Raw genomic sequence first — 16,376 nt, 5'->3', positions numbered from 1 at the left:
AAAGTATCACTCTAATTATCTATCACTTGATGGCAGTGGTGAGTAAAGACACAGCAGAGTTTAACTTTTTGTAACAGTCCATAATTGTTGGGTGTGGTTGCAGATGACTGAGTGGTGAGTAATTGTCCTTGCATAAAACACACATGTGCACACGTACACTCTGACATACGTGCAATGTCAGGCCTCCCGGGATTGAATCAGACTTCCTTCCTTTACGCTGCATTAAACAACACTCACTTTCTTTGGTGTGTCACAATCATCACCATCGTGAAATATGTTAAATGCTCGTAATGTTGCAAGTACCCGTTCTGAGCCGAAAATCAGTGTTCAGCAAAAATGAAAGTTTGTCATACTGAATGATATTTTTTTGCACGAGTGTAGGTATAATATGTACAGACAGTACAAGTCAAAAGCTTGGACATACCTGTTCATTAACTTTGAATCATGTACATATACTCAATACTGATGCCGTATTATGATATCATGACACATAGCATAGAAATCCATGTACATTACAGATGTATTAGCTGCTTTTCATTATCATATAGTGGGCCGGACATAGCCTGCTTAGCGTGTTTAACACGTCGTGACTTCTGACACACATAAAAAGTGTGTCAGAAGTCAAACATGTCAGGACAAGTTGATGATAAAGTTAGGGGCGGGGAAGAAGTTGATTTTTCACCCTTCATTCATACGTTTCAATTTTCTGAACTACGTTGCTCACAGTGACGTCAAACATGCCTTCCCTTCTTATGTTTCAACTCTCATTGCTCTTTCTTTCTTCTTTTCCCCTCACTCCAGTTGGTCCACGCAGATGGCTGCCCTCCCTCTGGTTGTTTCTGTCAGATGTTTCATCCTGTAAAAAGGACAGTTTAACTGACCTTAAGTGCCTGCTGAAAGGAAATTGTTAAGTCTTGCTCCGGTGTTGTGAGATGACAATTGTGATTTAGTTCCATGTCCTTTAAAGTGAATGGAATTTCATTTAATTGAATTTTGCCTAAGAGTGAATTCAGATCATACAACTTCTAGAAACTGCTGTCCCAGAAGTCTCTTCTGTTCATGTTATACAACAAAAAGTGTAATCAGTTTCAGGGACTGAACTTCCTGGAAAGATTTCCAGATGGACATTTGACTCCTAATAAAACAAAACAACAACGGCAAAAGAAAAAAAAAGCCACTAATAAAAAAATCAAAAGCCATCCAAAAGTCAGCCTGGATACTGGAGTAAAAGCTGTCCACATTTCTTTGGACTTAAATTGTAGCTGATCAGATTACATGTAACTCTGTAAAACTCCGAAAGGGGAACTGGACTCACATGATGGCACCTGTAAACATAGAAGCCAGCATTCCAAACAAAGCTGGTGTTTTTCTACAGCCAAGTGCAAACAAGTTCAGCACCCTGCTGACCAAACTCTTAACGTCTGACACGTCTCTCTCCCTGGTCCCATTTCGTGTTTTATAGCAAATTTTACTCCCACATTTTGTAATAGAAAAGCTCAAAGCATTCAGTAACAGTTTGTACAATGCAGGGGGAAAGGGAGGGTTAAATTGAAACGTCATTTAAAGCCCAGTAAGTCGAACTTTGGTTAAAGCAAGGACATAGTTAAAAAACTAACTTTTAGGCCTTTGTGATGTGACAAATTTCGCCCCTCCCTTAAACAAGTGACTGTACATAGAAGCTGGGAATGAATAAGGTCATCTTTAATGTTGCATTTAGTTGTCTTTATCAGCACATAAAAATTCTGATCATTATTGGTCTGCAGAATGACCTGAATGCAAGCACCGACACCCTTTCATCTCCGAGTCACTATGGGTGACATATCTAGCACTGATTAGAAAGTATGTCATTTATAGTTTGACTGGAAGCGTGGCACACATGAAAGTCTTTTCAAAACACTAAACACGTACACATGGAAGCTTTTGAGAAAGTTGAGAAATTTGCACATATTGTCAGATGCTGGAATGCATCCAGTCAGTGCCGCTTTGAAAAAAGCTACCTTTCTGAACGGGAGTGAAGCGAATTTATGGTTGAGCTGACAGGTAGATGACAGATGACTGACGATGCAGCCGCTAGGATTTCCCACGTACCTCACGGTGCTCGAGTGTCATCTTACCTTCTCCCCTTAGGGGAAAAAGAAATTCCTGTGACTCATTTCAAACAGAGGCAAACAAAGAAATACTTCTTTATTGAGGGGGTGGAACAAAATTTCGGATTCTACAGAACATTATCAGATGCGATTTCTGGGGATTCTGGGGAAGATGACTCAATTTCAGAAGCATTAACGATAAGCTGTTAGGTTCCAAGCTGGAGGCCTAACTGAATTATTGAATTAGATTTAATTGCATGTCCGTGGCAATAAATCAAAATATAGATATTTCAGGAAAGTCTGCAAAAAGAGAAACCCAACAATTCCATCTGAGGAAGGACTTGGCAACAGTGAGAGACAACATTAACAGGATGAAACCTGCAGCAGAACCCGGCTCAGTAAGACAACTCTCTGCCTCAACTGCTTGGTGGGATGGGACTGGAGGAGAGAAAAAAGGGACACAAGGGATACAATGCTGGCGGCATTAGATAATGGCATGGGCGTCGCACCCGTGGGGGATGGTGGTGTTTCGACACCCCCACTTTTACAGCAAGATGATTTCACCTTTTTGAATTTTCAATGACCAAATAAAGTTTTAACAAATCATAAAATGTGTTTGAAAGACTCTGTACCCTCTTTAGAATAATTCTATCCAGATTTGAGCAGTGTAACTATTGCAGTTTCCATACAGGACCTAGTTTAGGGTGATCAAAATGCAAAAAATGCAGTGAAATGGCCCTTTATGCCCATACGTTTAATTCGCGAATCGGATGCCAACTTCAACGTCGTGTCTATGGGCTTGATGTGGCGCTCATGTGCCACCCCTGTAACACCCCCACATTTAAAATCATTGCTCCACCCCTGGATAAATTGGTTTATAAAATTTGAAAGAGGTGCAACATGGGAAAAAAAACCCGCAGCCTGGGCCTGTGGCAGAACAACTCAGGAGTCGCTCACACAGAGCAGGAGCCTGATAATTGAAGGCTCTGCCTCTCATTCTACTTTTAAACTCTAGGAACCACAAGTAAGCCAGCAGTCTCAGAGCTAAGTAATATGTTTGGATATGTCACCATGATATCTCCAAGAGACAATGGAACTTGTCATTAAGATATTTATATGTGAGGAGAGGGATTTTCACATCTATTCTGAATTTAACAAGGAGCAAACGTAAGAGAAGCTAAAATCAGGACGAAAAATGGATTCCCACCCCAGTATTTCTTAATCGCATTGTAGGCTACGAGGCGGGCACTGCAATCCGGTGCGGTTACATGGTTGGACAGTGTGTTTCTGCTGTGTTTTCTGTGCCAAAAAGTATTATTAGTATTTTTTCTGAATTCAGAGGGCAAAAGCTAATTCATTCAGGTCTTGCAAACATTCACTGGCGAGTTGTCTGCCTATCAGGAGGAAATTTAAGGTTTTCTATCAAAAGCTGTGATAGTATAGTTGGAATGTTATGATTTGAAGAAGGTATCATTTCAGTGATTAAAAAAAGAAACAAAAAATAATTATTTTCTAAGAGACCGTCGTCCTTCACATTTGATCTTATTGCCAAAACTTTTCCATCTTAAATGTTTTTGTGTGCTGATCTCAGTAAAAACGGGAGGTTTCCCACCACCGTCTGTCTGTCAGGGGCTGATGCCTTTAATGATAGGACAGTTGGAGAGAGACAGGAAGCAGGGGGCAGAGAGAGGGGGAAGACATGCAGCAAAGGGCCGTCTGGTGCGGGACTGTAGCCTCTGTACATGGGGCGGCTGCTCAACCCACTACGTCACCGACCGCCCCATGGGGCTGATGACTTTTAACTTCACCTGCAGGGCTCGACCTTGCGGTCATGTTTGTTCGAACCTACAGCAGGTTACACGCTCTTCTGTTTACTTAGAAAAAAAAAACAATGCCACCAGTGACAGAAGAGAAAACTCCAGCATTTGACAAACTGAAAATATTCCCAGCTTTGTGTTTATAGTTTCCAAAACAAACAAACAAAAAAAAACTTTGAGTGATTTCCCATTTATTACAATTAAAGGATGAGAGGGAGGGCGGGAATAAAGACACGTGACAACGTTCTCATAATAAAACAGTTATTTATTTCTGACTGAAAACTAAAATCGTTTGAACAGCACATTACAAGGGCATTTGTTAAGATATTTTCTCCAAGGCTCAGTGATCACTTTCATACAGTACATTTGGCATGTACGGGGCATCTCCTTCAAATGAAAGAAAAACGACAAGAAACAAACAAAAACTAAAATAAAATAAAAAAATAAAGAAGCCCATTCGCAAAAAGAAAAGTCTAAAATCAAGTCTGATTGTACAATTACCAAGCAGTTTGGTTTGGTTCTAAGCCACAGAGAAAGAAAGCGAGTAACCTGACGACCGCAGGCGTCGGGCACAGGAGGCACAAAGACGTGACACGGACTGGACATCCCATAATACACTCATACACGACTGAATGGGGCCGCAGCTTTAAAGGATGAAATGTTGTACAGTTTCCATGTTTTGTTTTACTGCAGATATTGCTGTTTTCTTTTTTTCCCTCCTCCTTTCCAAGCAAAGTGTTGTACGTCAGTTAACAAAAAAAAAACTAAATGCTGCATGAGCAGCCCCCCTTTTCTCTGCGTACGACACCTAACAGCATCTACTTGAGAACAAAAACGGCTCTTTTTCTTATCAATGTCCCCTCCTCTCCTCTGAGAAAACACATTTCCATTTTTTTATTTAGTTTTCCTTCTGGCCACCACCACTTTCTCGCTCATAAACGCCCCCCCCCCCCCGGCAAACGTTCACAGACCGACGACGTGGCAGACAAAAAAATAATAATAAGAGTGCTGGATGGGAAAAAAAAAAAAAAAAAAAAAAAAAAACACGAGGTAAGAAAGTGGTCTGATTATAAGCTCATGCAGAACATGCAAAAACAGCAACAAAAACCAAAGGGAAGGAGATGGTAGAAAACAAAATGTGTGAATTTAAAACTGGACCAAAACAAAACAAAAAAAAAAAAAACACAGCTCTGAGTCTTTGGTTATAAAGTAGGTCGAAATTTCACAGCTTTTCATCCCTCCTCCCAAAACCGAACCCCGAAATCCAATTCTATCTCTCATCTCGACAAAGAAAGTGTAGAAAAAGCACATCGACAGTTTTCTTTATTGAAACATCCCGTCACATACGTCACACCTAACAGGCGTTCTCCTATACAAACCCTCCACGCTCTTAATACTTTACAAAATATACATTCAACCTGGATTTCACCTAATGACAGCTCAGCTTTAGTGTTAGCACTAGTTCATGAGAAGAATTTCTGTTATGGAACTTATTGCCTACTTTCTGAGATCTACTCGTTGCAAGAAAAAAATACCAATTTGTATACTAGACAGATTTTAAAATACCAAAAGACCAAAGAGAACTTTTTTTTTTTCATTGTTGTTGTTTTTAATAAGTATCTCTGTGACATTGTTCATTTACATTATGAAAATAGCAGCCCTGAAATAAATAAATGCAAATACTAAAACTGAACTAATGAGAATTATGATTCATGTCAAAGTACGGTGGCTCCGAGAAAAACAACGCAAGCTTTCGATGCAGCATATGACAAGTCGAGGCTCTCGACTCGCTCCACCCGAGCGGAGGCGCCCACTGGCGTCCTCGTTTCCTCAATCCCATCCCTGCCCTCGGCACTCTGGCCTCCTCCGGCCCTGGAGTGATGTGGGCATACAGACATCGGGAGGATGGTCCCCGTCGATGTTGTTACAGGACCCTCGTCACCGCCGTGGTCCATCACGGGGTTTCGACACCGTCTTCCACCACTTTTTGTCCCAACTAATCGAGCCCTTTGTGCTCGTGAACCCCGCCTCCTGCACAAGAACAACATTCAGTTTTCGGGTGTGCACTGGCTCCCCTGCTCCTCCTTTTCTTTCTCTTCTTCTTTTTTTCTTACTTCACTTGCAGCCCATCACTGGGCCAGAGTAAGACTTTTAAAAGGCTGGTAAATGTCTTAATAGCATGAAGGCCCGGTGACGGCAGTGTGCACACACAACACAATGAAGGCAAACAAAGGCGTTGTTGTTGTTGTTGTCGACTTGTATTCAGATGGAGCGTACTGAGCAGAGCCAAGCCTTTCGCTTTATGGGGTTAAGGGGACGGTAGTAGGAGTTGTTTTCACTAACAGGATCTTCCCGCTCCTGTCCATGGGAGATGTGTGTTTGGATGTGTGTGTAAAGGGATGGGGTTTCACGCTGAGGTGATGTTTGGGTGATGGGGGATGCTCGGACCGCCCTCGTGGTGAACCAGAGAAGGGGTGCTGTTTGTGATGAGCGGGTGTTGCTGCTGCTGCTGCAGGGACGGCGATGTGCTGATGAGCTGATTGGACAGCTGGCCGAGCTGATCCGTGTTGGCCAGCGACTTCAGCACTGCGTTCTCGCGCTCCAACACCGAGTTCCTCTCGTACAGCTCCTTGATATGCTCCTTCAGCACCTCCACCTCCTCACGAACAGCGTACATCAGGTGACTCTTCACCAAATCCTGCGGCGAAAGAAAGAGGAAAAACAAGGAAAAAAAGCTCAAATTAGCTCGTTCTTTTGCTAAGACGTCATGAAGAAAACAGATTACAGGTTCCTCAAAGAAAAGAAGACGTAATCTCAGAGCTTTAAATAGTGACGTTTGATCTTTTTTTTGGCAGCAAGAAGAGCAGCAACTGCTTTCATCAAAAGATCAGTTGTCAATCCAACGGCTGGAATAACACTATGGAAGCATTGTGCTTTGTTTTATTTACGTAGGCCAGTAGAGAAAAGGTTCAAGTGCCTCCGTGAACTGTATAAACATGAAATAATACAATTCAATCATTCTTAGAGTCAGTTTGATGTTAATCTTTTTAGTTGTGTCAGCAGTGGAAAACTGGGTATGAAACAAATCATTGCTGAGGCCCTCAGATGACTTGTTATGGCTTTTCCGTGTGTGGAAAACTCACCATAGCCTGCTCAATCTTGTTATCGATGGCAACAACGCTGGCACCGGATGCACTGTGGGGAGACAAAGTGCGAGAGATAAGATACCCATCTCACATACGGTAAATGCTTTAGATCGTTATCAGCTTTTTCACATTGGCACACTTGTAAATGTCGACTGTTACATGAGAGATTTCCCAACGACTTCTGAGGTAACACAGAAATACCCCCGCCCTTGAGGCATTTTCTGCTGCACAGATAAGCGGGAAAAAATCTGTCAACAGAGAATTAGATGAGCAGACTTTTACACTAGAACACTTTTCAGCCCAGCAGAGGGTTGCTGCTTCAAGGCCGGTTTTCAAGCCCTTTTTATATTTTTGTTTATTTTATGTTTATGCATTTGGCAGACGCTTTTATCCAAAGCGACTTACAGGTAGGGCAACAGGGTCTTGCCTAAGGACCCCTACTGGAGGTAGTACCTTTCATGCAGGGGATTTGAACCATGGTCACCCACATGAAAGGTGGCAATCTTACCAGTACACTATCCAATCCCACCCAGCCCTTCACAGAATGCCAACAACCAGACCAGAGAATTCAGAAGTTAAAGATTCAGAATGAGGTGAGGGGGGGGTCACCTTCTAACACAACAGGCACCACTGTGGGATCAGTCAGCAGTTCAAAAGCCCAGGTTGACTGTCCAGACATTCCAGCTTTAAGGCACGGTATCTTCTAAAAAGGTGGTGCTTCTTTAGCCTTCATATCCAACTGAGACTCTCTCAGTTATTTAAATGGATCTTTTTTTTTAGATTTGTGGGGGACTTAAGGGCATGATCTGATATCAAATGTAACTTTACATGCAAAAGCTTTGCATTAGGGGTTATGTCAGAAAAAAAAAAAGATGAAATAGTTGGGTGAAAAGAAAAAGAGGCAACACAGCAGTATCTATTAGTAAACACAGGGATATTATTATGTAGACACCACAGCTGACCTTATTATTATTCTACCCATTATTGTCTTTTCCTTGTAAACCCACGTTCCACACATTGTGGCAGAACGTAAAGCATCCATCTCTCTTCTATGAGCGCAGGCTTCCTTAACAAAAATGAGAAAAAACATCTTCAGGTCACTTTAGTGCAGCAGGTTTTTTTCCCGCCCCCCACCCCTGTAATAACAAGGAAAAGCATTTCTCCACCTCAAACATGAGATGATCATCTACTTGGCAGCGCCGCAAATCCCCCAGAAAACAAAACGACACAAAGATTTGCAGATTTTCCCCACGGCACAAAAAACACAAAGGAGCTTTTTATTGGTTGCAGAAATTGTCCATCCAAATGCTTTTCTTTTGCTTAAATCACCGCCCAGCTCCAATGTGCATGCGAAAAAAAAAAAAGAGAGAGAAAAGTGACCAAACCGCTAGAAGGTGCTCCGATGTGAAGCCGATAAACCAGAGGGAACACAATGTGCACGGAGAGATTTCATTTAGCGTTTAAAGTCTGTAAATCTACGGAAAAGATGTGTGACACCTGTTAAAGGCTGAGAAGGGCGATCTCTGAAGGAAGAACAAAGTGGAGTGAACTTAAAGGAATGGCACAATTAAGAGTAAACACCAATGCACGTATCTCTTTCTTCATATGAAATGTATCCATACAGTTAAGTTTTAGTCATCTGAAACAGCAAACGTGATGGAGCCTGAACTTACTTTTAGATTATAGCCAAACACTAAGAAATAGCCAAAAAAAAAAAATATATATATATATATATATATATAGCACATGGCGCTCTATAGTGCGTCTTATCATTTACATCTCGCGTGCTGGGGCGCACGTACGGCTCAGTGGGAGTCTGAGATGGGGATATGTGTGTGTTTGAGAGAGGGAGGGGGTCGCATACTATAAACACACACCAAACAGATTCCACATTTGAGGCGAAACGATTTCATGTCCATCACGAGCAAAAAGAAGAGCGCAGCCTGCTTTTTACTCCCAGCTGCTGGCTAAATGCTGGACGCCGTGCGGAGGTCAGACTCTTCAGCAAATGGCCGATGAGGTTTTCAACCGTGAACGAGAAGCTTCAAATGCGCGAAACGGGAACAAGTGAACATTTTCACACGTGTTTGATAAAAATCAAATGTATAAAAAAAAACAAAAAGAGGGTTGTAAACTCTGAGCTGATACATACAAAACCCATGCGGATGACACATCTGGAAGAGTAACAGCTTATTTACCTGACGCATCTCGATTTGTAAGATATCAACCGTCCTGAACGCGGAGGTAAAGTTCCCGGCGAGCAGGGCAGGCTGTAGTTCATCTTGCTGCGCATGTTACTGGTTTTCTGACAGATTCTAATCCACTCAGGATAAAAACACGGACGTCTCTCCTTTCAAAACCAGCCGAATGTTTCTTAAAACCCCGCTTGATCACATGGCGAGAGTGCAGGGGGGCGGAGTTCAGCCTCTCCCTCCTCCTCTCAATTTACTCCCGGGAAGCCTCTTGCACAAGTAACATATTCACTGCCACCGTGTGCCAAAAAATGTGCCGTGTGCCGACTTATTCAGGGGCTCGACGTTAATTAAAAAGACGCTTTGCCTGTCCAAATCGGTTTTGTTGGGCTTTTTCTCGAAGCACTGGCACCGTGTTTAAAAAGTAATTTATTCATCTGGGCGCCTCAGACTTATGGAAGACGGAGAAGTAACAGAGCTGCTTTCTTTATCAACTCAGCATTACTGAAAGGCAAATGAGGATACTGTTTTTCTTGTTCATGCTGACATCCCTGCTGTGATGTAGCTATATGTCATGAAACCAATAAAGCGCATTAAGCAGAAAAAGTCAAACCCATTCCACTGGAAAAATGAATGTGCTTTACTTGTCATCAAATTTGAAACACAGCACCCGTGATGCAAAGACAAAAACAAGCTCAACTTTAGAAATTCCAGCTAACTTTCCTGCAATCTTGTTTCCTGGTTGAATTATCCAGCAGCTAAAAAAAAAAAAAGAAAAAGAAAAAGACGGTTCAACAGCAGTTGGAACATGATTTACTGCATGGCAGATCTACACTGATGCAGTGAAAGTGGGGCAACATTCTACAGCCAGTGTCTTCATCAGATGTGTGAAATTAAAACTGATTAAAAACAACGGCAGCAAACAACATATCTCCCTTAGAACTGAGCATTGACACATCTGGGATGGCGAAAGAGGAGAACGTCGACAAGCATTGGCCGGAATGTGTTTTTAACCAATAACAAAGAACAAGTGACACGCAAGTTAAATTAGATTAGCCGGTAGATTCACTAAATCCATCTTGGCGGCGATGCATAAAATGTTAGAAACATTAAAAAGGAAAAAAAAGGGTTTTGCCATTTGGTGTCCAAGGAAAACACAGCAAGCTGTACATTTTATTCAAGGAGGAAGACATGTGGTGGTTTATATAAGACTGCTTGCTGTGTTAACCTCCACATGGACCTTCCCCGCAGACTGCAGCAGCGCACACATGCTCTCATCCACCCCCAACAAGGGACTACAAGGCAGCACATTCCAGCTCAGGACACCTCTGGCCCCGAGTCCAGCGCCTGCAAACCCAGACGTCTGTGACACAGCCACTATCACGCTGGGACAACACACAGCTCCTCACTGCTAACTGACTATGAAGTCCGATTACCACAAGGTATTTGGTTTGGTAGCAATCATTTCACCCATTCCTGTCCACACAGTCCCAAGCTACTCCTCACCCTTGCTTTTCTGTGCGATTACTTCACATGAGACACGTGCAGGAGCTAAGCATGGTCTCCTCCACCTCTCTGAATATATCTCTCGATGGTTTATATTGTCAGAGCTTCAATGTGTTCTCCATTAGAGGCACAGATGCATCGGCACACGTCCCCGTCCACTAAAGCATACAAACAGTCACCGTGGGGGGAGGCAGCTGAATAAATGAGACCTCAGGATTACAGTCATAAACCCACCCCTCTTCCTCCCAGAGACGGCATTTCAAAACAATAGCTGGAGGGACGGGCTGCAACAACAGACGAGAGTGCTCGCTGACAACTCACTGTAGTTAGATAAAAACACAGGCCTCAGCCTGGCTTGTGAAGCTCGGGGTTGAGAGGTGTAGTTCAGGCGCTGCGCCAGATGGGGTCACTAGAGAATCCAATCAGCTTTGGCAAAAAGTGAAAAGCGGCTTCAAACAGGAGTTTTGTCATGATTCTCCTCAATGAGTTCATTGTTGGGCCAGAAATCAACTGAAAGTTCTCATTTGATGAAGACAGTCTCCAAGCTGTACTTTCAAATACATCAACTCTCATCTCAAGAACTGTACACGTTTGCTTATTGTTTAATAACCAATCAAGCGTGTGGAGAAAATAGATATTTATAATAGTCAGTGTTTCCCATACATTGAGGAAACTATGGCGGCCCGCCATATATTTCCTTTTGGCCGCCATAGTTTCCGAATCCCAGTCGTTTGAAACACAGCGATTTTTTTTATTTATTTAATTATTTTTTTAGATTTTTTTTTTTTTAATTTTTTTTTTGGAAACACAGCGATTTCCTCGAAAACCAACCAATATGACTCTACAACAGGTGAATTAGTAATTAAACATGTCCTAAAGTGTGCAATGTCAGAGTTTTGAAGTTTAGTGACAAAAAAAAGGTTTATGTGTTATTAGTCGCTGTCGGGGCGATTGACACACGTTATAGATCAGTGGGTGCGCGTGCATAAAGGTCAGCTGTAATCATCGGGATTTCGTTGACAAACATATTTTTTTACCTATTTATATTATGAGAAATAATGTGAAATTTGAGCAATGACGAGTACACTAGTATGTTGTCCGGTATGTTTCTTAAAAAAAATAGCAAGCTCAATAGTTTCTGTTTAAAATAAGGTGGTTCATCTGTCCCGCATGTGTGTTTCAACCGTCCCGACTAGGCGGAGCGGGGTGAAGTTGGTTTTATATTCGACATTCGCCTATTTTCCGGCTTTGTAATTGTAATAGCGTCATAAAAACCGCACCAATTAGCCTAAGGATGGTATTAATATTTACAGAAAACTAAGACTAACATACCACAGGCTTTATCAACTCACCAAAGTAAGCAAGTCTGGCGAAAGATCAGAGTAACCGCGCCGAGTATACTTCTAAGTGAACTACGGCAGCCGGAGCGCTTAGGGACCGTTGCAAAAGTGCAACGCCTTTTTTTGTTCTCACTGGATATTCAACCAATGAACACCAAACCACTTCTGATGGGTTTGTGAACTCACTATAAAGCTTTCACAGCCTTTTAGTTTCCAGAAAAATCATTTTAGGTAGAACATTTACTCAGTGTGCATAGTTAATTCCATTTTAGACTTTTATTTTGTAATAGCTCTCTTGTTTTTAAAGATATCAACACCAAACCACTTCTGATGTGTTCCTGAACTCATTGTGTACTTCCTACACCCTTTATTATTAAGGACAACCTTTTCAAGTTTCTCAAAAAGGCATAAGTACTCACTGTATATGATCCATTCATATTTTTCATGAAGTTTAGTTTTAACCTGTAAATATTTTCTATTACAATTGTTATCATTGGGTTTTAATGACAAGATGAGGTTTCCTTATCAACCCACAAGGGTTTCTGACATCTCCAGCACACATTCCTTTTTTTTAAATTTGTTGTGTTTTATTGTGTATTTTTTATATATTTGAATGAATGTGTGCAAATCAATCAAATAAAATCAAATCTGCAGTCGCACAAACTTACGCCGCGTGAATTTACCCCCCCATAGTTTCCAAAAATTCTGTGGGAAACACTGAATAGTATTGTGTCAGGAAAAAACAACTATATATACACAATTATTCTCAATACTAATCAATCATTTGACTGATTAACGGTTTAGTCAGTAAAGTGAGGGAAAAAAAGCCATTCAGTTTTAGTCCAACTGTCCTAAACCTAAACACATTCAATTACTGTGACAAAAATCATTAAAAGAAAATAAGTAAATTCATTGAAATGAATCAATTAAATCAAAAAGAAACAACATTCCTTATTTGTGAGGCTGGAACAGAACATTCGGCCATTTTGTCCGGAAAAAATAAAGCGGTGGATTGATTTTCTGCCGACGACGTTGACCGATGGTGGCGGCTTTGATGCAGAGGTCCAGATGTTGGATTCTAGATTCAGCTTTCGGAAAAGGATCAACGACAGTGTGACCCCGCGCCAAAAGGTGCCTGCCCCTCAACCCTCTAAAAATAAAGAAAACTATATTTAAAACTTTTGATGAAAAAACGGCCAGATTTCGCTAAACAGCACCCCAGAAACGCACAACATTGTGGAGCTGAAGCAAGAAGACGTTTGGGTTTTTACCCAAAGAACAACAATAGTTACAGATACGTTCATGTCAATTAACCAGCCGATGAAAACATTTCTCAAGGTGAAGACTAGTGAATATATGAACATTTAAGCAAACACACAGAAGCCTTTACAGTGAGCAAAAAATGAGTAACTGCCTTTGCACACTGAACTAAAAAGAAAAGAAAAATAATCTTCTACTAATTGCATTGTAAAGCTTCAAGCCAGTGTGACAATTGCAGGATGCTGGAAGCACATTAATTTCCATCTCTGAACGTGGATGTTTTAGCTGTGTCTCATCTACATAAAGAGTGGCAAACACTGACACAATGGAGGCTAAACAAAATAAGGCAAACATCAAGGAAGTTGTGTTTTTCTAGCCCCAAATCAAAGTCATGAGTAGGTGTGTCTGTTGCCACCAAGTTTCCTCGTAAACAGGCCGAAGGATACACCCTCGCCTGTTGCGTAATCACTAGACTGGTGTACAAGCAACTCCTTATCCAGCATGTGTCCCTCTATGACATACTGGAAATTGACCAGCCGGTCCTCCCCTAAAGCCTGATTCTTACTCGGCGCAACCTCGCTTTGACCCATTCTTACTAGCTGGTCGCAAATGGCGCAAACGGTCACGTGACCCAAAATTCCGCCACGCCCCCCGTCGCAAGCTAAAAAATCCTCGCGCGTCGCAAGGTGGTGCACACCACTTTTTTTCTGACTTCGCGCGAGCTCAACCGGAAACAGCTGACTAGAAAGGAAACATGAACACTGCAGAGACCGCGGTGACCGAGAGGGTGCGCCTCTACAAACATCTGTACGACACGTCTATGAAGTTACACTGGGACAACGTTTGACAACGTTTGACAAAGTTCGTCTTGTTGCAAAGGACGAACATTCCACCTTCTCTTCTGTTTTTGCCGCAGCCGCTTAGCTCTGAGATACATATACAGTTCTACACCCAAAGTAAATTCATTCCGCATCCGCATCAGATGTGCCAGCCTCTGCTGACGTGACACCACAGGTGGCATTGTGTATGCTTTCTTCGTATGCTTTTCTTCGTCCGGTTCTTCAGCTTGTTTCCTCAACAGTGACGCCCGCTGGTCTGGAGAGAACTGCAAATGTGACGCATACTTGGCGCAAACTGCGCTTATGAGCTGAAGGAACTGTGAAGGGGCTGGCGCTTTCGATGACGTCATTAATGGTTCTCGAGCCAGAACAGTTGCGCGGTTGCGCCGAGTAAGAATCAGGCTTAAGACATGAGCAGCCCCAGTAAAAAGCCTTGGTGGAAGAGCCGGATGACAGGGAGCATGAGAAGCAGTGGGGTCTCCTCTGGGGTTTCATACCAGCAAGGACAAAGATCTGAACCCGAGACAGTGGATGAACTCTATCCATTGCTGTTCATTTAAGCCGTTTTCAGAAGACCTTGTTATTTTAGCCCGATTAGGGGCTAAAATAACTGCCGGCAGGGATGTTTGTTAATGGCTGCTGAACCACCTCTGTGGCTCATGGGAAAGAAAAAAAAAAGAGCCAGTGTGTAACATAACCATCAACCTCCATATGCAAACACAGTGGGGGATCCGAGGCAGGGGTTCTCAAGCTTTGAATAATCACTGTCAAGATGGCTACAACTAAAACCAGATTTTGGGTGCACAACATGTGCTTCAATATCAAATTTCACCACTCTTCTCTCTCTCTCTCTCTTTCGCCTGAGTGACTTGGGCCTACGCCACTTGTTTTGCTCAATCTGGATTAAGACCCCACTGGAATGTGTTAACAATAATGGAGTTACTACTGAGACTTTAATGGGAAAATCCTGGCACCACACCGTTAACGCGCCTCAGTATTCAGCAGAGCATTTATCACAGGATCAAGGATTTATGTCTCTGAAGAACAGGGTTTGGGTCACACTAATGTCATTAAGCACTATGCTGTCAAAACAGGGAGCCCCATTTGCATGTCTCAGCCACCGTTTATCACAGGAGGTTGGATCTGACTTTTCAAAGAAGCATGAACTTTGGTCCCAAAGTGTCATAACTGAGTTTAAAGCTGCAGCAACTGGTCAACTGATCAAGCAGCTGATCAACATAAATTGAACTTATGGAGATTTTTTATCATTTTAAAGCTAAATGCCCCAAAATGAACTGGTTCCAGCCCCTAAAACATCAAACACAACAGGGCAATTTCAGTATTTTGAACCAGAACTCCTTTAACCTTTAATCAACTGATAATATTTATTTGCAGCTACAACTGAGATAAAGGCTGAACACTTAATTTGCTACCCTTCACCTGCTACTGTTGGGTTGACCACGTATGGAGTCTGACCCTCTGCTCGTCCACTGGGTTTATTGTCGAAAAAGGTTCTACTTTTAATGGAGTAATGAAGGTGAAATGCCGGCTCAGTTTCCAAAGACGAAGCTGAAAGAGCGAAAACACAGCCACCAAACGGTGCTGTCATGGAGATATCTTAAGCAAGATATCCTATCCGTCAATTCCTCCCTGCATCTACAAAAGCTCATTATGTCTAAAATCAGAGCTCTGCTCCATGTCAAGTTGGGTCATATCGATCACAGCTCTGCAGTTTCAGCGCAGGGGGTCCAGAACTGAACTCTTACTGAACAGAAAGTCGTTGCAAGTGAAATGTACAAAGTTCTCCGAGGATACGTCCCAAAGCCTGTTAGCAATTACAATGTGTTCTTGAGAGTGGCTATGCTTTTGCAAGAAGGGGAGGCGACTCGAACCGACTCTGCCAAGGAGAGGGAGGAAACAAAACAAGGTTTTTAACAAATGTAAAATAAACTGGTAACTGTTCCTGAAAGATGCACAAAAGGGAAGATGTTTGAAAATGCTTCTAAGCTGAGTAAGAAGCAGTGCGGTCGTCTCCAGTTAGTACGGCGAAAGTGAAAACTTCAGCTTTCCCACACTTAACTTTGCTCCTCGCCATAATGATTTTTTTTTGTTTGTTTTTGTGCCATTAACAATGACCACATACAAGCTCTGGATCAAATAAGGCTTCAGGGATCCGACGGTGGCGACTG

General features: G+C 42.3%; 1 protein-coding gene across 2 annotated transcripts in view; it reads right to left on the bottom strand.

The window, feature by feature from the left end:
• Window positions 1–4,148: 4,148 nt before the first annotated feature.
• tsc22d2 (TSC22 domain family 2) overlaps window positions 4,149–16,376 on the bottom strand; it is a 35,469-nt gene continuing 23,241 nt past the window's right edge. For both annotated transcript variants that reach the window (XM_075485530.1, XM_075485531.1), the window contains 2 exons: window positions 7,048–7,099; window positions 4,149–6,602 (listed from right to left, as the gene is read on the bottom strand). In XM_075485530.1, the coding sequence (XP_075341645.1) occupies window positions 6,312–6,602; window positions 7,048–7,099 (343 nt within the window). In that variant the 3' untranslated portion in view covers window positions 4,149–6,311. The remainder of the gene's footprint in view (window positions 6,603–7,047; window positions 7,100–16,376) is intronic.

Source organism: Odontesthes bonariensis, chromosome 15 (assembly GCF_027942865.1).
Source record: "Odontesthes bonariensis isolate fOdoBon6 chromosome 15, fOdoBon6.hap1, whole genome shotgun sequence".
Taxonomy (NCBI): Eukaryota; Metazoa; Chordata; class Actinopteri; order Atheriniformes; family Atherinopsidae; genus Odontesthes; species Odontesthes bonariensis.
Note: the sequence above shows the minus strand (reverse complement) of the source record. Positions and strands in the feature narration are given on the sequence as shown.